The 23475-nt window shown below is 45.5% G+C and overlaps 1 protein-coding gene across 13 annotated transcripts in view; it reads left to right on the top strand.

Annotated features, from left to right (window-relative positions):
- The window catches only part of LOC121328558 (E3 ubiquitin-protein ligase UBR4-like), a 49385-nt gene that overhangs the window by 3085 nt on the left and 22825 nt on the right, over nucleotides 1-23475 (top strand). For 3 of the 13 annotated variants that reach the window (XM_041273289.1, XM_041273290.1, XM_041273288.1), the window contains exons 6-65: nucleotides 188-290; nucleotides 402-543; nucleotides 683-807; nucleotides 948-1072; nucleotides 1196-1255; nucleotides 1459-1649; nucleotides 2034-2133; nucleotides 2211-2348; nucleotides 2441-2558; nucleotides 2712-2899; nucleotides 3223-3379; nucleotides 3561-3646; nucleotides 4158-4327; nucleotides 4704-4986; nucleotides 5124-5262; nucleotides 5427-5506; nucleotides 5982-6110; nucleotides 6262-6444; nucleotides 6579-6701; nucleotides 6791-7020; nucleotides 7282-7400; nucleotides 7650-7747; nucleotides 7851-8008; nucleotides 8333-8545; nucleotides 8988-9089; nucleotides 9421-9521; nucleotides 9772-10159; nucleotides 10383-10446; nucleotides 10544-10735; nucleotides 11220-11290; nucleotides 11414-11561; nucleotides 11681-11914; nucleotides 12125-12295; nucleotides 12424-12606; nucleotides 12964-13122; nucleotides 13212-13364; nucleotides 13584-13811; nucleotides 14221-14378; nucleotides 14762-14933; nucleotides 15055-15256; nucleotides 15510-15673; nucleotides 15771-15987; nucleotides 16343-16559; nucleotides 17151-17183; nucleotides 17608-17671; nucleotides 17905-18039; nucleotides 18433-18607; nucleotides 18803-18943; nucleotides 19027-19148; nucleotides 19247-19358; nucleotides 19639-19778; nucleotides 20250-20427; nucleotides 20531-20635; nucleotides 20971-21108; nucleotides 21587-21755; nucleotides 21971-22067; nucleotides 22203-22310; nucleotides 22455-22568; nucleotides 22657-22866; nucleotides 23254-23403. In XM_041273289.1, the coding sequence (XP_041129223.1) occupies nucleotides 188-290; nucleotides 402-543; nucleotides 683-807; nucleotides 948-1072; nucleotides 1196-1255; nucleotides 1459-1649; nucleotides 2034-2133; nucleotides 2211-2348; nucleotides 2441-2558; nucleotides 2712-2899; nucleotides 3223-3379; nucleotides 3561-3646; nucleotides 4158-4327; nucleotides 4704-4986; nucleotides 5124-5262; nucleotides 5427-5506; nucleotides 5982-6110; nucleotides 6262-6444; nucleotides 6579-6701; nucleotides 6791-7020; nucleotides 7282-7400; nucleotides 7650-7747; nucleotides 7851-8008; nucleotides 8333-8545; nucleotides 8988-9089; nucleotides 9421-9521; nucleotides 9772-10159; nucleotides 10383-10446; nucleotides 10544-10735; nucleotides 11220-11290; nucleotides 11414-11561; nucleotides 11681-11914; nucleotides 12125-12295; nucleotides 12424-12606; nucleotides 12964-13122; nucleotides 13212-13364; nucleotides 13584-13811; nucleotides 14221-14378; nucleotides 14762-14933; nucleotides 15055-15256; nucleotides 15510-15673; nucleotides 15771-15987; nucleotides 16343-16559; nucleotides 17151-17183; nucleotides 17608-17671; nucleotides 17905-18039; nucleotides 18433-18607; nucleotides 18803-18943; nucleotides 19027-19148; nucleotides 19247-19358; nucleotides 19639-19778; nucleotides 20250-20427; nucleotides 20531-20635; nucleotides 20971-21108; nucleotides 21587-21755; nucleotides 21971-22067; nucleotides 22203-22310; nucleotides 22455-22568; nucleotides 22657-22866; nucleotides 23254-23403 (8973 nt within the window). The remainder of the gene's footprint in view (nucleotides 1-187; nucleotides 291-401; nucleotides 544-682; nucleotides 808-947; nucleotides 1073-1195; nucleotides 1256-1458; nucleotides 1650-2033; nucleotides 2134-2210; nucleotides 2349-2440; nucleotides 2559-2711; nucleotides 2900-3222; nucleotides 3380-3560; nucleotides 3647-4157; nucleotides 4328-4703; nucleotides 4987-5123; nucleotides 5263-5426; nucleotides 5507-5981; nucleotides 6111-6261; nucleotides 6445-6578; nucleotides 6702-6790; nucleotides 7021-7281; nucleotides 7401-7649; nucleotides 7748-7850; nucleotides 8009-8332; nucleotides 8546-8987; nucleotides 9090-9420; nucleotides 9522-9771; nucleotides 10160-10382; nucleotides 10447-10543; nucleotides 10736-11219; nucleotides 11291-11413; nucleotides 11562-11680; nucleotides 11915-12124; nucleotides 12296-12423; nucleotides 12607-12963; nucleotides 13123-13211; nucleotides 13365-13583; nucleotides 13812-14220; nucleotides 14379-14761; nucleotides 14934-15054; nucleotides 15257-15509; nucleotides 15674-15770; nucleotides 15988-16342; nucleotides 16560-17150; nucleotides 17184-17607; nucleotides 17672-17904; nucleotides 18040-18432; nucleotides 18608-18802; nucleotides 18944-19026; nucleotides 19149-19246; nucleotides 19359-19638; nucleotides 19779-20249; nucleotides 20428-20530; nucleotides 20636-20970; nucleotides 21109-21586; nucleotides 21756-21970; nucleotides 22068-22202; nucleotides 22311-22454; nucleotides 22569-22656; nucleotides 22867-23253; nucleotides 23404-23475) is intronic. The other 10 variants (XM_041273294.1, XM_041273293.1, XM_041273298.1 and 7 more) reach the window with 8 other exon arrangements.

Below are 23475 nucleotides of genomic sequence, written 5' to 3'. Positions count from 1 at the left end.
TTTACTTAAATAAACTCACTCTTGGTCAGTTAAATTGGCTTCAAACGAAAGCAATTGAAAATCATGAATCGACCCCAACCTTGATCATTGTGGGGTTTTTTTTGGAGCCATTTATCCTGTTTCATTGGAAGTATTGTGTGTTGTCAGGAAAGTCTTGTATTGATTCCTTCTGATCTGCCTTTTCCAGGTGGAAGGTGAAAGTGATGACCAGCCCTCTGTAGACCAGGCCACTCAGGCTAAAATGAAGAATGTCTTTATTTCACAGAATGTGGCAAGTTTACAAGAGCTGGGTGAGTCCAGCTGTTCTGGTCCTGTGAAATAAATCCAGTAATACTGTTTTGAGGAATACCAACATGCCAGTCAACACTGTGTTTTTAATGTGTGTTCGTTTGTTTATCTAGGAGGCTCGGAGAAGCTGCTCCGCGTGTGTCTGAATCTCCCCTACTTCCTGCGCTACATAAACAGATTCCAGGACGCCGTGTCTGCCAATTCCTTCTTCATTATGCCAGCAACAGTGTCTGATGCAACTGCAGTTCGCAATGGGTAGGCTACAGTACAAACTATATGCGTGTTATGAGGTCAGGGCTAAATACCCCAAGTCAAAGCTGCTGAGTTTGTCTGTCGTCTGACCTGTCTCTTGCAATTTGTATGTTTTTTTACTGACTGTCCCCCCCCCCCACAGATTCCATTCCTTGGTGATCGATGTAACCATGGCATTGGACACACTCTCTCTGCCTGTTCTTGAGCCGTTGACCCCAGAGAGATTACTGGACGTGACAGTCCTTGCACTCAGCTGTCTCTATGCAGGTTTGGTTCTGTTTAAACTTCACAGCATCAGCAGTCTCAAATTAGAACATAACTCGCTTCCTGTATAGGCTGTGTGAGGGTGATAGTGGTGAGATGGCTAGTCATGCCTGCTGTTTAATGGCATGCCTCTTTCTTCCCAGGTGTGAGTGTTGCTGCCTGTATGGCCATTTTGCACGTGGGGAGCGGCGTGCAGCTGCGCACAGGATCCACTGGCTCCAAGGAGGAAGACTACGAGAATGATGCGGCCACAATAGTGCAGAAATGTGTAAGTAAACCTTTTCAAAACTGCAATGGAATTCTGTTTTAACTGTTTATAAAGCTGAGGCGTTTTAGTTGAATATTCGTTGCTGATTGATTTTTTTTTTTTTCTGTGTGGTGTTTCTAACAGCTGGAAATTTATGACATGATTGGACAGGCAATCAGTAACTCTCGCAGAGCAGGGGGTGAGGTAGGTTTCTTTTTAAGACTTTATTTTCATTTTATTTGTTTGCTTTTGACTGCAGTGGAGGAAATAAACTGGCAGTGGAATGTCTTAAACGAAACAGTTTGATTCTTGCAAGTTTAATGTTGGTTCAGTTTAAACCACAGTAATTAAGCAGCTAATTCAGAAAAATCAGTAAGTGTGATTCTCCCTTCTCTCCTGTTTTGCAGCATTATCAGAACTTTCAGCTGCTGGGAGCCTGGTGCTTATTGAACAGCCTGTATCTGATCCTGAACCTCAGCCCCACCGCCCTGGCTGACAAGGGGAAGGACAAGGATCCTCTCGCTGCTCTCCGAGTCAGAGACATCGCAGCCCGAAGCAAGGAAGGAGCGGGGTCACCCAAACTGGGACCTGGGAAAGGGTGCGCAACACCAGCTTCTAAACACTTCAGCAAGCAGGAGCGATCTCCTTATTACCCTCTATTTATATTGCACGTTTGAATTGATGCATGTGTGTGCTAAAGCTGTCCTACTTAGACCAGCTTGTAGCAGTGACAATAACCTCTTCGCCAGGCTTTGAATTCGAATCTGTCCACGGCAAGGCAGTGTTTAATCCTTTAAAAATAATATATATATGTATAATAAATTTATAAATTGCTTCATTAAATCTCATCATAAATAAATGCACAGCAATGCTAGATTTCTTATTTATTTGGTAATATTGCAACCTTAGATCTTGATATTGGGGTCTGTGTTTATATACCATTTCAGTTTTTTATGTTTTTTTTTTGATTGGTTTAATGTAGACATCAAGGTTTTGGAGTTCTCTCTGTAGTCCTGGCAAACCATTCCATTAAGCTGCTCACCTCGCTCTTCCAAGACTTGCAGGTGGAAGCGATGCACCGGGTGAGTGCCAAGTTACTGGACAGCTTTTCATTGATGGATCTCTGGAAAGCGAATGCTGAAATGCCCTCTCTTTACAGGGCTGGGAGAGCGATGGACCCCCAGCAGAGCTGAGTATCATGGCCCAGAGCACGTCCATTCAGAGGGTTCAGAGACTCATTGATTCTGTCCCCCTCACAAACCTGCTGTTCACTCTGCTCTCCACGTCGTACAGGAAGGTAAAGCAGCCTGTCCCTGTCTGTTGCATGTGTTCTCCCTGGATAGTGGCACGCTTGATTCTTACTTGTGCTTGTCGGTGTGTATCGTCCAGGCTTGTGTGCTCCAGCGACAGAGAAAGGGTTCGGTGAGCAGTGATGCCAGTGCCTCTACAGACTCTAACACGTACTATGAGGATGATTTCAGCAGCACTGAAGAAGACAGTAGCCAAGGTATAGTGCTTGCTGTATATTGAACCATCTGACCTCAGACACTGTAAGAGGTTTCAAGGTTTGATGGTGTGTCCAGTATATACATTCTATTTTTTTTTTTTTTTTTTTTGGTTAACCAGAATAAAAACTCCTTGTAATCCTGTTTTGTTCCAGATGATGACAGCGAGCCAATTCTCGGCTTGTGGTTCGAGGAGACCATCTCTCCCAGCAAAGAAAAGGCTGCCCCTCCCCCTCCTCCTCCTCCTCCCCCCTTGGAGACCTCCCCGAGACTGAAGAGCCCCAGCAAGCAGGCTGCCGGGGAGAACGGCAACATACTGGCCAGCCGCAAGGACCCAGAACTGGTGAGGGCAGAGATTTAAAAAGAGCAGTAAACAATGTGCTCTGGTCATTTTCTTGCTGTAGTCTTCCCCAGTGTAATTTCAGATCTTACAATTGCATGATGATATTAAACCTGTATCATGTTATAGCCCCTTCTCCTGGTTTTGCACAAAAATACATTTTAAAGCCCCAGTCTTGACAATTAAAACATGTTTGATTTGTTTTGTCCATTCTGGCATGTTTTTGATATGGCTCTTCAGGGGTTACTTCCCTTTAGTTATTAGTGCTCAGCCAGTTCTCTTTTCAAAAGGATGCCTGTCACAGGATCGGTTTGTCTTTCTCTCAGTTTTTAAGCCTGGCTTCCAGCATCTTAAACTTCATCACCACAAACATGCTGAAATCCAGGAACAACTTCATCCGTAACTACCTGAGCGTGTCTGTGAACGAGCAGCACATGGCAACCCTGGCCAGCATCATCAAGGACGTGGACAAGGACGTGAAGGGTGAGTGGGGCACAAATAAACTGCCCTGTTTTACAACATGTGGGAAATATATATAAACCCTCCAACTGGGACTGGAGGAAAAATAAACGTGTATGAAGAGTGAAAGCTGCCTCGGTTTGATTCAGTATTACAGGGGCAGTGCTGGTGTTCAACAATCCTACTCTGTTTGATGGAATTTCAGGTTCATCGGATGAAGAATTTGCAGTAGCTCTCTATCATTTCAACCACTCCTTGGTAACATCAGACCTGCCTTCCCCAACGCTGCAGGTGAGATCTGTGTTTGTGGTAAAAATAAAGAATGTTCTGTGTGTTTGTATTGCTTGGATGTATGATTGCTGTATTGTTTGTTGTTGGGTGTGGTCTGCTTGGGTCTTTCTTTGTATTAGTGCTGCACTGTTGAAATGTACCTGAGCTGTCCCTGTGGGCACAAAACAAGTAGCCTAAACTAAAACTGAATCTCAGACCACATTAATCTTTCAGGTTAAACTGTATCAAATCAGCAGTTTCAGATTGTAGCCAAATGCAGTCTGTTAAGTCTATAACAGTCTATGATAAAAGCTGGGATGAGGTTTGTTCACAGAGATTTGAAATAAGATTCCCACTGCATAGCAGTTTGATCCATTCCTGGTTTTACTAGGATTAATAAGACTCACCTGAGCTTGTTACCTGTACACTGTAGCTAGTCAAGCCTGTATTAAAATCTGGCATGGTTGAAACAATAGGGGTCTTGTTTTCCTCCCTCGGAACTCTTTGACCAGCCCCCTGTCTTCCCTTGCAGAACACCTTGCTGCAGCAGCTGGGAGTTGCTCCGTTCTCAGAAGGCCCATGGCCGCTGTATATCCACCCCCAGAGTCTCTCTGTGCTCTCCAGGCTGCTGCTCATCTGGCAGCACAAAGCTGGTGCCCTGGGGGACCCTGATGTAGCCGAGTGCATGAAGGTCTGGGAGAGGTAAGCTGGATCTGTGTTCATTGCCAGGTTCCTTTACTCTGGGGGATCTTCGTTCCTGCTACGTATTGCAGTTTTAACATTGCGCTGTTGCCTTCTCAGAAGGCAGTAGGTAATATCTTCAGTCGAGAAGTGAAATAGATATTTCATCCATAGCTGTGAAAAGCGGATAATGTAAATTATAACATTTTATACATTTCTTTTTAGTGTTACTAGGGATTATCCAGGATTATTGGATAAACAATAGACGTTTTTGGGCAAAAAAAAGGGAACTTGAATTCAAGTCCTTTGGGTTATTGTGGTCAAAGCTGGGAATGGGACAGATAGATTATGAGGGGCCCATGATTTGAACACGATTTTTTTTCTGCTGTGGCTCTAGGTTCATAGGGACGCTGAAGCAGCACGCCCTGCAGGGGACCGTACCCAGCGACTCTGAGGATCTTAACGTGGAACACCTCCAACTGCTGCTACTCATTTTTCACAACTTCTCAGAGAAGGGCCGCAGGACTGCGATCATGTTGTGCACACAGGCCATCTCCGAAGTGGCTGCCCATGCGGACTCCCAGCTCCAGACTGTGCCTCTGAATCTGGCAAGGCTGCTGCTGGTGTTTGACTACCTGCTGCATCAGTTCTCCAAAGTCCCCATGTACCTGTTCGAGCAGGTAGCAATCCAGCAATATAGTACTGTTGATTTCTTTAAAAAAAAAAAAAAAAAAAAAATGATAAAAATGGGCTATAGACAAACTATTTGTCTGCCAAAGCGTTATTCAGTGGCTAAGTGTTGTGTTTGAATCTGCAGGTTCAGTATAACCTGCTGACTCCCCCCATAGCGGGAGCAGGCTCCAGCCACGAGGGGAACAAGCGGAGTGTGGCTCCACTCTACTATGGATTCAAAGAGGTGGAAGAGAACTGGACAAAGCACTGCTCCACAGGTAGGAGTAAGTTCCACGCCATGCTTCTTACTCGCATTTATCTGTTGGATGCACGCTAGGTGATTCCTGAATCATTCTCTTTCCGAAGACCTACTTCAATTTGAACAGTTTCCACATTTAAAAACGGATGCTTGCTGGCAATACTTACTGGTGTGTCTTTGTTTTCACAGACTCCACACCGCAGCCAAAGTTTTACTGTGTCCTCTCCCCAGAGGCATCGGAGGATGACATGAGCCGACTGGACAGCAAGGTACCTTCTGTGCTTTCAAACTTCACCTAATAACCTTTTCAGGAAAGTGGGCCCCTTCACTGGTAGAGCTGATAGCAGCCGAGGGAGCACACTGCCTGTTGTGTTAACAAATAAGCAGTTTGATTTTCATTCTTTGGAATAATACGTTATAGAATATACGTATGATAGGACAGATTTATTTATTTATTGATAGTAGGTATAATTTACTGTGGTTGTGTTGCGTCATAATGAAGAAATTTACATTTAGGTTTAAATATTGACCTTTTTGCTGCAATTTAATTACTTTTTTTAGAAATTTTTAAACAGTTTGTGAACTCTATGGAGTACTGCAAAAACTTTGAAAAAATGCATTATAAAATAGATATAGACAGGAAACTTAATGTGGTACAATTATACACAGTGTGACTGAAGGGGTGTATTATTTAAACAAATGCTTACATAAAATTGTTGAGTGATGCATCTTCTTTTGTCTCAGATCTTCCAGGTTCTGTTTAGTGGCTCAATGAAGTACGATGACCTGTATTCTGCTCTGATCTCCCTGCTTTCTGCTGGGTCTCAGTTTGATACTGTCAGGAGGGAGGAAAACAAGAGCGTTACACCTCTGGTAGGAAGCTTTACTGTGCACAGGGACATGCACAGATAGCTGGTCCATCTAAACAAATCCAATTCTAGAATATCAGTGTTTTGTCTCGAGTCGGCATGATGATTTTCTTCGTGCTCGCCCAAACGAACGGCTCTTATCTTTTTTATTTCAGGAGGCCTGCTCTCTCCAATACTATTTCCTCATTCTGTGGCGCATCCTGGGCATTTTGCCACCGTCCAAGGCTTACGTTAACCAGCTGGCAATGAACGCGACGGAGCGGAGTGAGAGTGACATTCTGCACACACTGCGCTGGTCTTCCAGGCTCCGAGTGAACACCTACGTCACCTGGATAAAGGTGAGGATGAAGAAATTTATATTAAGGAATACATATTCTCAATGGGAGGGATCTGTTCCGTTTCTGACACTTCCAATTGTATTGTATGTTACTGACATACCACCTTTTGTATGTCTTTTGATCCTGAAATGTAGGAGCACCTAGTGAAACAGGGAATGAAGGAGGAACATGCTGATTCTCTAATAGAACTGGCTTCTACCAAGTGCAGTGCCGTGAAATACGACGTGGAACTCGCAGAAGAGTACATCGCTAGACAGGCAAGGGTGCCCCGAAGGTCATATTAGTCTAGCGCAACATCTAAAGTCGGACGCCGGCTCACCTCATTGGCTTTATTGTTCCTCTTCAGATCTCGTCTTTCTGCTGCATCGATCCGAACGCCATCCTGCCTCTGCACCACATGCCCAACCTGCAGACGGTCTACACTCTGGACGCAGTCATCTCGAAGGTGCAGGTATCCCTGGACGAGCACTTCTCAAAGGTAGCTGCAGAAACGGACCCACACAAGTCTTCAGAGATAACCAGGAACCTGCTGCCAGCCACCCTGCAGCTCATTAACACCTGCACAGCTTTCACCAGGTCAGCCCCTCCCTCCTATAAGTAGGGTACAGTGGGTTTGAGATTATGGGTTATGGTAAATTAAGGAAAAACTGGTGTGTATGTTATCTTGTGTTTGGGGATAATGTAATAACCCTTCCAATATGTCCTGTTGGGTTCATCTCGATCTGTTTGAATTGGACCTGAAGTAACTATTAAATGTAAGCTGCACTTGTTTTGATATTGAACGGTGATGTTGAAGACCTGCGAGTGACTCTTTTTTTAATGAAATGTCTCTTGCAGGTCGTATTTGTTGATGAGTCTGGTAGAGGAAGGGGAGAACAAGCCCACAGAAGAGAAGCTGCAGGGATATGCTGCTGTGCTCTCTATTGGGTCAACGCGCTGCAAGTCAAACACGCTGGGTAAAATCAAAGCACTGCCCGGGATCATTTATGTAAGGCAAATAACTAGATTGTCATCCAGGATTAATAGATAAATAAAAATCGATAATCCGTTCAATCTTCGTAAGGTTATTCCAGTTGAAATGACAGCGTTCTATTGCATTCCAAGGAAGAAAAGGTCCCCATTTTATGTTGAAAGGCTCAAAAAAACCCCAAAAAAACTGATTTCATCTGATTGACCCTTTTTTTTTTCCCAAAATACATCAACAGGTCAGACGGTGGTGCAGAACCTTCCCTCAGCTGTGCAGACACTGTGCGACTCGTGGAACAACATCCACACCAACGAGTTTCCCAACATTGGTTCCTGGGTAGGTCCACTGCAGTGAGTTTTAAATTGAATACGCTTCACGTTTCCTAGACGCGTGATGGTGACTTACTTCTGCTTTCGATTTTTATCTCCCATCCCTCCAGCGAAATGCCTTTGCAAACGACACAATCCCGTCCGAGAGCTACATCAGCGCCATCCAGGCAGCCCATCTTGGTACTCTGAGTAGCCAGAGCATGCCGCTGGCATCTTCTTTGAAACACATCCTTCTGTCCCTGGTGCGACTCACTGGAGACTTGATAGTGTAAGTGCCATTCAGTGTTATTCACACCAGTTAGTATGGTGGACTTTCTCATTCACTCATTTTTAGATGCTGTTTTATGACTGCAGTGAACAGTTAGATCTTATAACCTATCCTTTTAAAGAGCTTATGAAGCTTGCTAGGGTAGTTTTAGGTTGTGTTACTGTTGCTTCAGAATTAAGGGCAAACATTGTGCTTGTCATGTTGGGTGAGGAGTAATGTATAGGTGTCGAATGATTTGTGTTTTGCAGTTAGACGAGCGCCGCTGGATGATCAAATCCCCTGTTCCTTGCATGTTTGTATCACTTGATTTACTTCCCCTCCTAGGTGGTGTCCGGATGAGCTGAATCCTCTGCAGGTGATCCGGACTCTGCTGCCCCTGCTGTTGGAGAGCAGCACGGAGAGCCTGGCTGAGATCAGCAGCACCTCCCTGGAGAGGATCCTGGGCCCCTCCGAGTCTGACGAGTTCCTGGCACGAGTCTATGAAAAGCTCATCACCGGCTGCTACAACATCATAGCCAGCCACTCCGACCCAAACAGGTAGCCTGCTGCAGCGCAACACCACGCTTCAACATCCCTTAATAGGACAGTTTGAGCATTCTGCTACCCTGACCCGGAGAGGAGGGGGAACATTCATGTAAGCTTTGTGCTAAATCATGAAGAGGTCCCTAAAGAAATCCCTTTCTGGCTGGCTGCATCAGCGCTTTTTTTAGTGGGGGGAGGAGGGGAAGGTTTCACGGTAGCCTTACGAAATGCAGCATCTTTTTTTTTTTAAATGGTGTCATATCCTTGTAAGAATGTTAAGACAGGGCCATTGTGCAGTGCTGTGCTTGTAAACCCTATGGCATGTGCAAATCTAAAAAGCCACAAGCTTTTGTATTCATTATTGGTTTTTTTTGGGGGGTTCTTTTGCACAAGCAGATGCAACCAAAATCATTTATGCTGTCAGGCTTTGATTCCCTTCTTTCTGATTCTCTTTCAGTGGGCTTGATGAGTCGGTCCTGGAGGAGTGTCTGCAGTATTTGGAGAAGCAGCTGGAGAGCAGCCAGGCACGCAAAGCCATGGAGCAGTTTTTCTCTGACAGGTAGCTCTGAGACCAAGACGCCATTTTATTACGAGCTTGGTCAGCCACAGTGTATGTGGAACAAGCGCAAGTGCATCTTATTAAACTCAGTGAAACCAGGACTGGATCAAGCTGCTGTGCAGTGGGAGCCTTATTGCCATCTCTGATTTATGATCCCCAGAAAAAAGGGTGAATATAGCTGAGCCCACAGTTTCATCTGTCGCACCTTTTTTTCGCACATGCAATTGTGGTGACACTTGGTAAGGACATTCCTTGGCACACATTCTTCAGGTCATGTGAGCCGGTCCACGAGTTCTGTTTTCTGATTGGATTGTTTTTGTCTTTTTCTCAGTGGGGAGCTCGTCCAGATCATGATGGCCACAGCCAATGAGAATCTCTCTGCCAAATTTTGCAACAGAGTCCTGAAATTCTTCACCAAACTCTTTCAGCTTAGTAAGTACATTTCAGTTCAGTTTTGAGATCCTGTGAGCTGCTTATTCCTTTTTCATATAGAGAGACAGGTTCCCTCTTCTGTACGAAGGCCACACCACAATTAAGACTGCAAAAAATTATGTTCAAATAGTATTTTTTTTAATTTTTTAAATTGTCTCAATCCTAAAATTCTAGGTGATGCAAAACTGTCCATAGCTGTACTATGAGAAAATGTGATTTTAGCTCACTACCCCCCCCTTGTCTCTCTCAGCTGAGAAGAGTCCCAACCCCAGCCTTCTGCATCTGTGCGGCTCTCTGGCTCAACTAGCCTGTGTCGAGCCCAGCCGTCTTCAGGCCTGGCTGACCAGGATGACCGCTTCCCCTCCCAAGGACTCGGACCAGCTGGACACTGTGCAGGAGAACCGGCAGCTGCTGCAGACGCTGACCACTTACATCGTCCGCGAGAACAGCCAGGTGGGGGAGGGCGTCTGCACCGTGCTGCTCAACACGCTCATCCCCATGGCTACCGAGATGCTGTCCAATGGAGACGGGGCTGGCTTTCCTGAGCTGATGGTAGTCATGGCGACGCTGGCCGGTGCCGGCCAGGGGGCTGGGCATCTGCAGCTGCACCGCGCGACGATGGACTGGCTGGCAAAGTGGTAAGTGAAGTAGAGCCCGTGTATGTGCTAGACATAGAGGGAAGTTGAGTGCAGGCTCCTCACTCTAGAGTAAATGTATTATTTGGGCAGTTTGCCCACAGTGGAGAATCTCGCCCGTTCTGATGCTTTGATTGCCTCTAAAAGTTTGCATATGCCTTATTGACTGAAAAATCCAGTATACGTTAGTTCACTTGAGAAATAGTAATTTTTCCGTTCCTTCCAGTAAAAAATACCTCACTCAGAAGAATGTGGTGGAGAAAGTGAGTGCCAATGTAACTCAAGGCAAGGTGAGCGAAAAATCCAAGATTACAGCTTGATTTGTTTTTTAATGCCTTAAGACCATATATTAAACGTTTTGAACACATGACGACTTTCCCTTTGCAGCATGCCAGCATGCTGGAGTGCACCTGCCACCTCATCTCCTACCTGGCTGACGTGATGAACGCCCTCCGACAGAGTGTTGGCCAGGGCTCCTCTCACCTGTTGGTTGATGGGGAGGAGAGAGCCATTGAGGTGGATTCTGATTGGGTGGAGGACCTGGCAGTCGAGGAGGAGGACTCCCAAGCTGAGGATTCAGTAGGTGCTTCCCTGCATCATCTAGTCACTGCAGTCTCTGAGATTATCAAAGTCTGTGGGCTGCACTGTGCATATTTGGGGATGGAAATAAGACCTATTGCATAGCAGTTTAACCAGGTTTTACTACGAGCTTGGTTAGCCCCATTGTATCGTTAACAAGCAGGTGTGTCTTATTAAACTCATAATAAAACCAGGAATGGATCAAACTGCTATACAATGGGAGTCTAATTTCCATCCCTGATATTTAATTGTGATTAAACTTTTGTTATCTTTTGGTGTGTGGCATCATAGTTCTGACCTCTGATTGTGTGGGTGAAATCCATTTTGTCCAAGTTTTGAAAAGCATTTGTTACGAGATGCAACTGACAACAAACCCGGTTTAGTTTTTTCTTTGCCGGTTGAAATCCTTAAATAGGTAAAAGTTCATTAATTGTAAGTGAACTTACATCAAGTGTGTCATTTCCTGTCCCTTTGAATTTCCTAGGATGAAGACTCGCTGTGTAATAAACTGTGCACCTTCACAATCACCCAGAAAGAGTTCATGAACCAGCACTGGTAAGAGGAGCATATTTAAGTCCATGCCAGTATTTAGTAATACTAACCCATCCATTTTAAGGTGTGCTTTTTCTATGAATGCCTCTCCCCACCTGTTCTATAACTTCAGCGCTGTTTCTGCAGGTACCACTGCCACACATGTAAGATGGTGGATGGGGTGGGAGTTTGCACTGTGTGCGCCAAGGTCTGCCACAAAGACCATGAAATCTCCTACGCTAAGTACGGCTCTTTCTTTTGTGACTGTGGGGCAAAGGAAGATGGAAGCTGTCAGGTGAGTGGAGATTGTTAGAACGAGAATCCCTGTAACTGTAAGGCTTCATTCAGCACAGCAGACCGCCTCGTATTGCTCATGCTAAACCACGCGCCCCGTTTTCTCGTGCGCTTTCCCAGGCGCTGGTGAAGCGGAGCCCCAGCAGTGGAATGAGCTCCACCATTAAGGAGACATCGGCTTTCCAGAGCGAGCCTCGCATGCTCGAGAGCGCCATTCGCCACCAAAACTCCTCGTCTACAGACAAGTCCAAGGTCACCATCTGTGACGGGAAGGGAGGGGATGACGAGAAACTCAAGAAGAGCAGCCTCTGCAAGAACATCGAGGGCTGCAGGGAGGAACTCCAGGGACAAGTGGTTAGAGCTGCTTTATTACATCATGACAATATTGGTGCCTACGGGCCAATCGAGACCAGAGCAGGAGGGGGCGTTTCACTGACCCGTTTCTGGACTTGATTTTAGTTACACTTTGCAGTTAAGTCGTTTTTCTTTTGTTTGCTCTGTGCCTTTCCTAATGTTGCATTCGCTCTCTCTTTCTCTCTCGCTCTCTCCTCTGCCTCCCCCTAGGCTGGTTCCTGCACTGCTCCTCTGGTGCTGGAGATGCTGAACTTCCTTATGGAAGCAATCCAGACCAACTTCCAGCAGGCGTCTTCAGTGGGGAGCAGCAGCCGAGCCCAACACGCTCTGAACGAACTGCACACCACAGATAAGAATGTGGAGATGACTGACCAGCTCATGGTAGGGAGCACAGGGAGGGGAAGCTCTTTTTAACAACACTGTTGTTATAGTGCTGGAGGAGGGGGGCTGTAAAACCAACCTGTGCTCAGACTTCCTCTAACCAAGTACTTGGTGCTCTGTATTTGCAGGTCCCCACTCTGGGCTCCCAGGAAGGTGCCTTTGAGAATGTGAGGATGAACTACAGCGGGGATCAGGGGCAGACCATCCGTCAGCTGATCAGTGCCCACATGCTGCGTCGCGTTGCCATGTGTGTCCTGTCCTCTCCGCACGGGCGCCGACAGCACCTGGCCGTCAGTCACGAGAAAGGAAAGGTACCAATTAGCGGATGCTGCCGGTTTATTTTAATGTGTTAACTAGTTCAAAGAGCAGGCATAAAATTGATCATTTTACATGTTCAAGAGACCTTATTTTCTTTCTTGTCATACTTGGCTGAGTGGTATAGGCTGTTCACTAAACACTTGTGTAGTAAGAACCAGCTTTTAAAAGAAAAGGCTTTCAGGGAGGAAAGAAAAAGCAAGTCTACAAAGGAAAATACCAATGTGAGGGCTACATCGAAGCCTCTTGATGTTTTCGCCATGACCCAATGCTTTTTCATCAGTAATACCAGCTTATTAATTTATTTCTTTTAATTGATTTGATTTTTTTTTTTTAAATGCATCTTTTCACAGATCACCGTGCTGCAGCTGTCAGCCTTGCTGAAGCAGGCAGACTCCAGTAAGAGGAAGCTGACCTTGACTCGTCTTGCCTCTGCCCCAGTGCCTTTCACTGTGCTCAGCCTGACTGGGAACCCGTGCAATGAGGACTACCTGGCTGTCTGTGGGCTGAAGGTAAGGGAGGAGTGAACAGCAGCTTCAGCATGTCTTTCAGTTGTACGGTGAACTTTTTTAATTTAATTTTTCTTTTCTCCAATTCTCAGGATTGCCATGTTCTAACATTCAGCAGTACCGGATCAGTGTCTGATCACCTCGTCTTGCACCCTCAGCTGGCCACGGGCAACTTCATCATCAAGGCAATCTGGCTGCCTGGATCGCAGACTGAACTCGCCATTATAACTGCTGACTTTGTCAAGGTAACTTTGTTAAAGGTCATGTTAAAGTCATGTCTCTGTAATGAAGAGTGGGGTAGTTTAACAGCACAAGACCTGATTCTTAAATGGAAGGATTAAAAAGAAATCAGTGATGTGATGCAGGACAAGCGGTAAGTGCTAGACCCTCAGGCGTGGATTACAGCTGCATGTTAAGCCGTGTTCCGTCTGTTTTTTCACCCTCTTTGCCTGATTGCTTTTTAGATTTACGACCTGTCGGTGGACGCGCTGAGCCCCATGTATTATTTCCTGCTGCCGAGCTCCAAGATCCGCGATGCCACTTTCCTGTTTAGTGAGGAGGGGAAGAACATCATTGTGATCATGTCCTCTGCCGGCTACATTTACACCCAGGCGATGGAGGAGACCAGCAGCGCGCAGCACGGCCCCTTCTATGTGACCAATGTGCTGGAAATCAATGACGAGGACCTCAAGGTACTTCCAGCTCCACTTCCCTTGTAGATTATTATTACTATTATTTTTATTAGCCTCATTGGGCAAACCTAGCCATACAGCCTTGGATTCAGATTCCCATACTTCAGAAGCTAAGGCAGGCTTGCTCGGTGTTAAGCTACAATTGAATAGGAGACTTCTATGTAGTAGAGCCCCTTACACTGTGTTGGGTGGCATGATAAACGTGCACCCTAGTATTATTTATTTTAATTATTTATGATTCTAACAGTAATTGGTGGCATTAGCTGAAACATCATCTTTTATTTAATGGTTAACAACATACTTTTAAAAGTGCGCATCAAGTTGTATCTAAGTGCGATGTATGAAAACTAGGGTGCGTTTTTTTACTGTTTGGCATCCTTTCTACACTGTGCTTTGCTTCCCTTTCCAGGACAGTAATGGGCAGGTTGCAGGAGGGGGCGTGTCTGTGTACTACTCCCATGTGCTGCAGAGTCTGTTCTTCAGTTACAGCCAGGGGAAGTCCTTCGCTGCCACTGTCAACAGGAGCACTTTAGAGATGCAGCGGCTCTTCACCATCACTGTTAAGAGGTAGGGGGAGAAGGGGTCTCATGTCAAACGCTTTAAATCAATTTCAGTGTCGGTTGTCCTTTTTATTGAAATATTTTGGTGATTTGGTTTTCTGTTTTTAGTTTAATTATGTTTTGGGGTATATATGTACAGCTATGGCCAAAAGTTTTGCATCGCCCTATAGAATTAACTCATTTTGCTTCATAAAGTTAAATGAAACCTGCTGAATAATGTTAACATATTGAATTGCATATTTATTTATTTATTATTTATTTATTTATTTATTTATTTATTTATTTATTTTTACTCTTGTGTCAGTCCTAAAATTTTTAGGTGATCCAAAACGTTTGGCCAAAGCTGCAGTGTAACATTGTAATAACATAGTGTTTTGTCCTTTCTCGTAGCTCCAACGGGGGCAGCAAAACTTCCCCAGCCCTGTGCCAGTGGTCCGAGGTGATGAACCACCCTGGCCTGGTGTGCTGCGTCCAGCAGACTACAGGAATCCCGCTGGTGATCATGGTGAAACCAGACACCTTCCTCATACAGGAGATCAAAACCCTGCCAGCCAAAGCCAAGGTGTGTTACTGCAGCCAAGCACAGTGGTTTTATAATGACCTGCTCCTTCTTAATAAAAGTATTGCTGTGCGAATGAAAGGGGGGTGTGCAATTGTAAACTCTCTCTCCTCCTATGTTCCAGATTCAGGATATGGTAGCGATTCGTCACACTGCCAGCAACGACCAGCAGAGGACCACCATGATCCTGCTGTGTGAGGATGGCAGTCTGAGAATCTACATGGCCAATGTGGAGAACACTTCCTATTGGCTCCAGCCTTCCCTGCAGCCCAGCAGTGCCATCAGCATCATGAAGCCAGTCCGCAAGCGCAAGGCAGCTGCCACCAGTAAGAGCACCCCTACTGTCGAATGATATTTCTGTTGATTAGCCCCATACACTGATCCCTTCCTGTTAATCCACAGCTAAACAAACGCTGATACTGTTATACCAGATCTTTCACTTTACCAGATGATTTCAGCTGCTGTGTCACAGTTTTTTAATGAAAAAAGGCTAAAGTCTAGATCGATCTGAACAGACCCCTACCTTGACTGCATTGCATTTTATAGCTGTCAAAATCAGTCACCCTTGTTTTATTTCAGCGACCCGTACTTCCAGCCTCATGACTTTCCCTGTCGACTTCTTTGAGCACAATCAGCAGCTGACAGATGTGGAGTTTGGGGGCAATGACTTGCTGCAGGTTTACAATGGCCAGCAGATCAAACACAGACTCAACTCCACTGGGATGTACGTAGCCAACACCAAGGTAGGTGCCCGCTGTCCTCCACTATACCTCCTGTTGCTGTTCTGTCTCATTCATTACCGTGTGCTGTTTGACACACTTTCCTCTCTGCTCTCCCCAGCCGGGTGGGTTTGCAGTTGAGGTTGTAAACAATAACAGCTCCATGGTGATGACGGGCATGCGTGTCCAGGTGGGCACCCAGGCCATCGAGAGAGCCCCCTCCTACATTGAGATCTTTGGACGCACCATGCAGATGAGCCTGACCCGCTCCCGCTGGTTCGACTTTCCCTTCATCCGGGAGGAGGCCCTGCAGGCAGACAAGAAGCTTACCGTCTTCCGTGAGTCTCCACTTTTCCGGCTAAATCGCAGTTGGGGAATAATACAGTGCTAGGACCAGAGGCCTTTGCTGTGATTTCCGGGATAATAAAATGCATTTGTAGTTGCAAAAGATTTTCGGCAGTCTGTGCTGTCAGGGACAATGTAGCTTTTAATCGTTTGCGTGGCTACTTGAGAATTATTATGCCAAGCACAACGGCTGTCTAGAATAGACATGATCTGTTAATGCCACTGTTTAGGAAGAAATGTTTTAATGAAATAAACACCTGTATTGTGTAATGGTCTTGAACGAAATTGCATGATCTGGGATGTGAATATAAATATTTGTGTCACTTTGGTGTTCTTTCTTATCTCCAGTTGGAGCATCAGTGGATCCTACAGGAATTACGATGCTGGATTCCATTAAGATTTACGGAAAGACCAAGGAGCAGTTTGGCTGGCCGGATGAGCCCCCAGAGGATTTCTCGTCAGCCTCGGTGAATAACGTCTGCAGTCCAAACCTGAGTCAGGGGAACGGCACTGGGGACAGCGACACTGCAGTGCCTGCTGCTGCCAGCGGGACAGTCCTGGAGAGGTAAGGGCAAGAACATGGGAAAGGGGTTTCTGTCGGCACTGTACAAGAGCAGCACTGTTTAAATCCTCCATGTCTGAAAAAGAGGACACACTGATCCAGTTACCTTTTAGCTGTTTCTGTTTGAATGCCAGTTAAATGTTACATGCAGTGTAGTCCTATACTAGAAGTGCCTTCTAGACAGCTCCCAGAAATATGGAACAAATGTATATTAATGAGATGAAACTGGGATTTATAGCTAGTGTAGCTGATGTGTTAAGTTTGGACAAAAGGACTGATGAATTAGTCAGTTTTGGATTGCTAATGTTTAGGAAGTGTTCTCTGACACATAGTGCATTCTCTATATATTTCCTTCACAATGAAGTTTGTTTTGAAATGTATCGTTTTATTTCCTGGCCGGTCCCTGAGTGTGTGTTCCTAATGCATGGCTGCTTTCACATCTCTCCTTGTTGCATACTCACCTCTCTCCCCTCTTGAGTTACACAAATCTTTTTTTTTTTTTGTATCTGTTCTGTTTTTCTTTTCTGTGATCTTCACACATTTTTCTATTTCTTTTTCTTTGCTCCCTCCCCCCCCAAAAAAAAAAAAAAAAAGTTGTGAAACTGAGTCCTTATCGCCCTTGGACCGGTTAGTACCACTCCATTTCTCTGCTTGTGTGTAACTGTGAGAGCGGGTAAGAATAGGGGCCAGAGTTTCAAGTTAACATATCTCTTTACAGCCTTGATTCATTGATACATTGTGTAAAACCATAGCAGTGTCTTTAGTCTAACTCTGAAAGTGAAGTTGAATGTGTACGTTTAAAAAAAAAAAAGTAGATGCATCTTTAAAAAAAAAAAAAATTATAATAATAATCATATATATTTAGTATTTAATAGTTTAAGCGTGTACAGTGTTTAATGGCCCCCTTGTGTTTAAACTAGTAAAATCAGTCGGCTGTGTGTCATTTTGGAGTTTTAAACTGCTTAACATTGGTTAAGGTTTGTAACTCAGTTTGCAAGCACCGTGATTGGCCTCCACTTCTGGTTTTCTCATTTCTCATCTCTCTTCACAGATTGGTTGTAAGCTCCCTCGAGGCTCTTGAAAGCTGCTTCGCTGTCGGATCGACAAACGAAAAGGCAAGTGGTGAAGACACTCCGTCCTGTCTAACATGTTAACAAATATTTTCTGTAAAACTGTAACCCGTATTTCAATGTCCAGTTTGTATTCTATTTTCCCTTTTATTTTTTTGAATTGCCTGGACTCACCAGGTGTGCCATGTGGCATGTCATTCTCCACTGCTGCTCTTTGAGTTGTCCCACTAATGAGTCTGCTGTGTTTTGGTAACATTTCGCCTTGTTTCACTGTCCAGGAGAAGAACAAAGCAGCTGCTTTGGAGATGGCCACACAGCTGCTTTCCATGCCAACCCCACCCTGTGTGCAGCAGCAAACCAAGGGCCTGCTGGCCAGCTTGCACACAAGCCGCTCTGCATACCACAATCACAAGGTACTTCGAGCACTGTGCTGTGCAGGATGGTAGTGCATTCACTCCTGCAATAGAATATATATATATATATATATATATATATATATATATATATATATATATATATATATATATATATATATTCACAGACCCTGATTAGCTTTAGAATTGCTTTAGCTAAATTTAAGAGTAGTCCCGAGATTTGTGCTAGTCGAGGGCGGTGAAACTAGCTGATAGTTTAGACTTTGCATGTAACTTTTTTCTCTAGTCAAAGCTGTGCACATTGCAAGCTTTGAAGCTCAATTTAGTAAAGATGCTGCAACAGAAATAGCACTGATACAAGGTAGATAACACATTGTTTATTGAAGGGGGGTTTGGTGCAGATGAATGTGAACTCTGCTCTTGTTCTTGCAGGACCAGTCCCTGTTGAGTAATGCAGTCCAGTGTCTGAACAGCTGCAATCAGGACGGGAAAGACCTGGACCCAGAGGTGTTCCAGAGGCTGGTGATTACGGCTCGCTCCATCGCAATCATGAGACCCAGCAACCTGGTGCACTTCACTGACACCAAGCTGCTACACACTGAAGCAGGTGCCTGGCTCGGGGAATCTCCATCAAATGGGTCATTTTAAAAGACCTGGAATTATTTTTGAACCATCTGTGTTTGGTTTTTCATAGCGTGTGCAAAATCAACATAAAGATGTTTGTCCAAAAAAAAAAAAAGTTGTTTTTTCATTCGCTCCCCACTGCTTGTTCTTAATCTTGTACCGGCACCTGTTTCTTCAGAGGGAAGCGAGGAGACCAGAGAGAGCCAGAAGCCCCAGGAGAGTGAAGGCTGTACCTTCATCATGCAGCTGGTCAACAATTTCTGGAAGCTCCATGCTTTGAAGCCCAAGAACGCTTTTCTAGCTCCTGTTTGCTTACCGGGTGAGCAGATACACTGTCAATGCAGCGTCTTCCACCCTATAATCATTTACGCTTTGCTTACTTGCTGATCTGTTTTGAACCAGGTCTGACACACATTGAGGCCACAGTGAACGCCCTTGTGGATATTATACATGGATACTGCACCTGTGAGCTGGATTGCATCAATGCAGCATCGAAGATCTACATGCAGATGCTACTCTGCCCTGTGAGGAGGAAGTTTTTTTCCCTTTACCTTGTTGTAAACCGTGCATGTCTATAGAACACAGAGGGCAGATTTTGACCCTGACTCTCTCTGCATCACAGGACATCTCGGTGAGCTTTGCCTGCAAGCAGGCTCTGATTCGTGTGCTGAGACCGAGGAACAAGAGGAGGCATGTGACGCTGCCTTCCCCTCCGCGCAGCAACACGCCGATGGGTAAGTGTAGCCCAGGAGGAGGAGGACAAACATTCCTGGATTCATTTGTTAAATTGTCCGTTTGAGTTTTAGGATTACAATTAACAGACTGGAGCAACAGAATCAAGCCTGATCTAACAGTAATGGGGATATATGTGCATTTGTAAAATATCAATTGCACATATCCCTGGATATCAAGTCTCAGTCAGGATACAGCTTGCTGCTGTCAGTTAGATTCTGATCGTTACTCCGGTACACCAGAGTTTTTACATGAACCCTCCGGTCATTTGATTCCCTGTAGGAGATAAAGATGATGATGATGACGACGATGCAGATGACAAGATGCAGCCCTCAGGAATGGCGGGCAGGGAGAGTGTGCGGCAGGAGATTCAAGAACAAGGAGAAGTGGATCACGGGGACTTTGAGATGGTGGTGAGTCTGGTACGATCGTCTTTATTCTTTAAGTAGGTGTTACAATTTGAATTTATAAATTGCACTCTACAGATATGGGCAACAGTTTTGCACCATGCTATTGAATGAACTAATTTTGCTGCATAAAGTCAAATGAAACCACCTGCATAATGTTATGTTAACATATTGAAATGCATACCGCTTTGTAGTTTTCCATGTACTTGACATTTCTAAATCTACAAGGTACACTTTTGCAATATCATTTTGTAGTTTACCTGATTTACATGATGTTAAATATCTAAATTATATACATTTTAATTGTCTCAATCCTAAAATTCTAGGTGATGCAAAACTTTTGGCCATAACTGTGTGTTTTTTTTTACATTTGGAGAAATGTTGTTTTTAATGGCAATCTTCGTGTCTTCCAAGCTCGATTGGCAGTTTCGCACAAGAGTAGCAGGCGGTTGTTATATAATCCTCTTGTGTGTTTCTGGTTTGCAGTCCGAGTCGATGGTTCTGGAGTCTGCGGAGAATGTGAACAATGGCAACCCCTCCCCTCTGGAGGCTCTGCTGGCCGGGGCCGAGGGCTTCCCTCCCATGCTGGATATCCCTCCGGACGCTGACGATGAGACCATGGTGGAACTGGCTATCGCACTCAGCCTGCAGCAAGACCAGCAAGGTGAGCTGTGCCAGAAACCAGCAAAATTTCACTTGGGCTGTTTTGCAACTGGACAGTGGTGTTTGGTTGTGCGTTTACCCTTTCTCCTTCTGTTATCCTGCAGGAAGCAGCAGCAGTGGTCTTGGCCTCCAGGGTCTGGGTCTCTCAGGACAGGCACCCAGCTCCTCCTCCCTGGATGCAGGGACACTCTCTGACACCACTGCATCAGGTAACTGGAGCTCAGCAGGGCCCCTCTCTAAGTGTGCTTCTCTGATGAACCCTGAGTTACTGTTGCATGTTGGCATGAGGCCGTTGCACTGGTTGGCTGAGCCGGAACAGACCAAAAAGCACAAAGTCAACTAACAGTTGAAGCAACGTCAGCATGTCTTGCAATGAAGTTCACTTGCAGGTTACAAAGCCCAACCTCGTCGTTTCCAAAAATGTGACTTGCCAAGTAATTTTGCATGTTGTGTTTTTTTTTTTTTTTTTTTTTTAATGTTTAATTTGGCAGCGTTTTGAAGAAGCCCTGTTTTTATCCTGTAACAGCTCTTGTTATGCTTTTAGCTCCAGCCTCTGATGATGAAGGGAGCACGGCAGCCACGGATGGGTCGACCCTCAGAACGTCCCCCGCCGACCATGGGGGGAGCGTGGGCTCGGAGAGCGGGGGCAGTGTCATTGACTCCGTCGCCGGAGAGCACAGCGGTAAGACCTCTCTGTTAAATACTGCACACCGAAAACCATTGCTAGGAAGAGATACAGAACACTGTGGCAAGATACCAAATGTAGGAAAGGCTGATACAAGGTTTTAGAAAGTTGCAGAATTATCAGTACAACCTGCAGCTAAAACATGGTTACTGCGTGATTTTATTTCTTCCTGCAACATTACAATACATTGCACTTTGTGGGTGACTCTCAAAACTGAATGAAATCTGCTTTATTTTTCTGCTTCAACTTAGATTTATGTTCAGCTAAGCGAGGTTGTTTTAGGTAATTGTGAACAAAAAGGGATTTGCCTTCCCAGTTCCTGCAAAGATTTACAAAACGCCAGTTCCCAAGCTTTTAAGGATAGCCCCGTTTGTTTCTGTATACTTGCTATACACCAAGTGCCAAGCAGAGAGACCGTGGAATCAGGTAGGTTTTGAAGAGTCAGACTGCTGAACTTGGCTGTTTATTCTCCCAGTGTCTGGCCGTAGCAGTGCCTATGGAGATACCACAGCAGAGGGTCACCCTGCAGGCCCGGGCAGTGTCAGCTCCAGCACCGGAGCCATCAGCACCACCACCGGCCAGCCGGAGGGAGAGGGGTCCGAGGGCGAAGGGGAAACTGAAGGGGACATCCACACCAGCAACAGGTCAGGGTTCAGACACACCCTGACGCTTTTCTGAAGGAAGCTGTGAAGGTTTCACTGGCTCAAACCCACCCTCCATTCCATCGTCATTCTGAATAACGTGATTCAGTAACTTTGAATGAGATTTGTTCCTTGATGTGCCTGCTTTTTATAATGTCCGAATAGTTTCTAGTGGAATCTGTTCAGCATGTTTGTTGCCTCTCTCTCCGTGCTTGCAGGCTCCACATGGTCCGCTTGATACTCCTAGAGAGGCTCTTGCAGCACCTGCCTCAGCTCCATAACGTCGGAGGAGTCCGTGCCATCCCTTACATGCAGGTAAGAAAGGGGATTGGGGATCTAGCCGAGCTCCTGGTAACTCGCATAGAGTATCAGTTCAGTTTATACAAGTGTTCCCTGTAAATTTGAATTGGAGACAGAAATATGGGTGGGGTGTTGCGTTGTCGTTCCCAGGTGATTCTGATGCTCACGGCAGACCTGGATGGGGAGGATGAGAAAGATAAAGGGGCTCTGGACGAACTGCTGTCCCAGCTCATAGCCGAGCTCTGCATGCACAAAAAGGTAGCCTGTGTTTTTTTTTTTTTTTTGTTTTTTTTTTTTTGTCTTTTTTTAAATAGGCTTGATCATTCTAAGTGTGTTCAGATTCAAAGGCTCTGGGGAATTGTTTTACAGTCCTGTTTTGTTCCCCACCCCCCCGATTTGCAGGATGTTGCCAAGAAGAATGAGCGTAGCGCCGTGAACGAAGTCCACCTGGTCATCATGAGACTGCTCAGCGTGTTCATGTCCCGCACAAAATCAGGATCAAAATCATCCTCGGAGGTAGGACAGCTCCCTCCGTCCGGCTGATTTCTGCTGTGCATCGCGGTGAAAGAGCCTGAACGTCTCCCTCCCTTTTCCCTGCTTTCAGTCATCATCTCTGATCTCCAACGCCACGGCCACGGCGCTGCTGAGTCTGGGCTCCATCGATTACTGCCTCCATGTACTGAAGTCTCTACTGGAGTTCTGGAAGACGCAGCAGGGCGAGGAGGAGGCCGTGGCTGCCAGCCAGCTCCTGAAACCGCACACCTCGTCCTCCCCGCCAGACATGAGCCCCTTTTTCCTCCGTCAGTATGTCAAGGTAGGAGCCGTCGCTGTGTCTCGCAATAATGGACAGTGCAAAGATGTATCCCCATCGATGCAGGGATCAGGTTGTAGGGGGACAGCGCAAAAACAAAAGCCTGGAGCTCCAGTGCAGTGAAGCTGCATTGATGTGATCAGTGTGATGTAAGGAATTCATGGTGATTTTCACTGCTAAGGCAAGCGTATTGACTTGTAAGACAAACGTAATGTCACACTATGAGTTCTTACTAATACGATCCTACTAAACAGTGTTATTGGGCCAATATTGCAGTACAGCTGTGGCCGAGAGTTTTGCATCCTGCTGTAGAATTAACAACTTCATAAAGTCGAATGAAACCTGCTAGACAAACGTGTTGTGATGTTTCCATTCTCCCTGTGTTCTCAGGGCCACGCTGCAGACGTGTTCGAAGCCTATTCCCAGCTGCTGACAGAGATGGTGCTCCGCTTGCCATACCAGATTAAGAAAATCGCTGATGCCAACCCACGCATCCCACCTCCTGTCTTTGACCACTCCTGGTTCTACTACCTGTCGGAGGTGAGGCTGCACTCTGTGATCCCTTTCTAGAAGAAAAGAATATGAGCCTTTTGGCAGTTACTTCTGCTGCTT

Source organism: Polyodon spathula, chromosome 16, assembly GCF_017654505.1.
Source record: "Polyodon spathula isolate WHYD16114869_AA chromosome 16, ASM1765450v1, whole genome shotgun sequence".
Taxonomy (NCBI): Eukaryota; Metazoa; Chordata; class Actinopteri; order Acipenseriformes; family Polyodontidae; genus Polyodon; species Polyodon spathula.
This window is presented reverse-complemented; position numbering and strand designations above follow the sequence as displayed.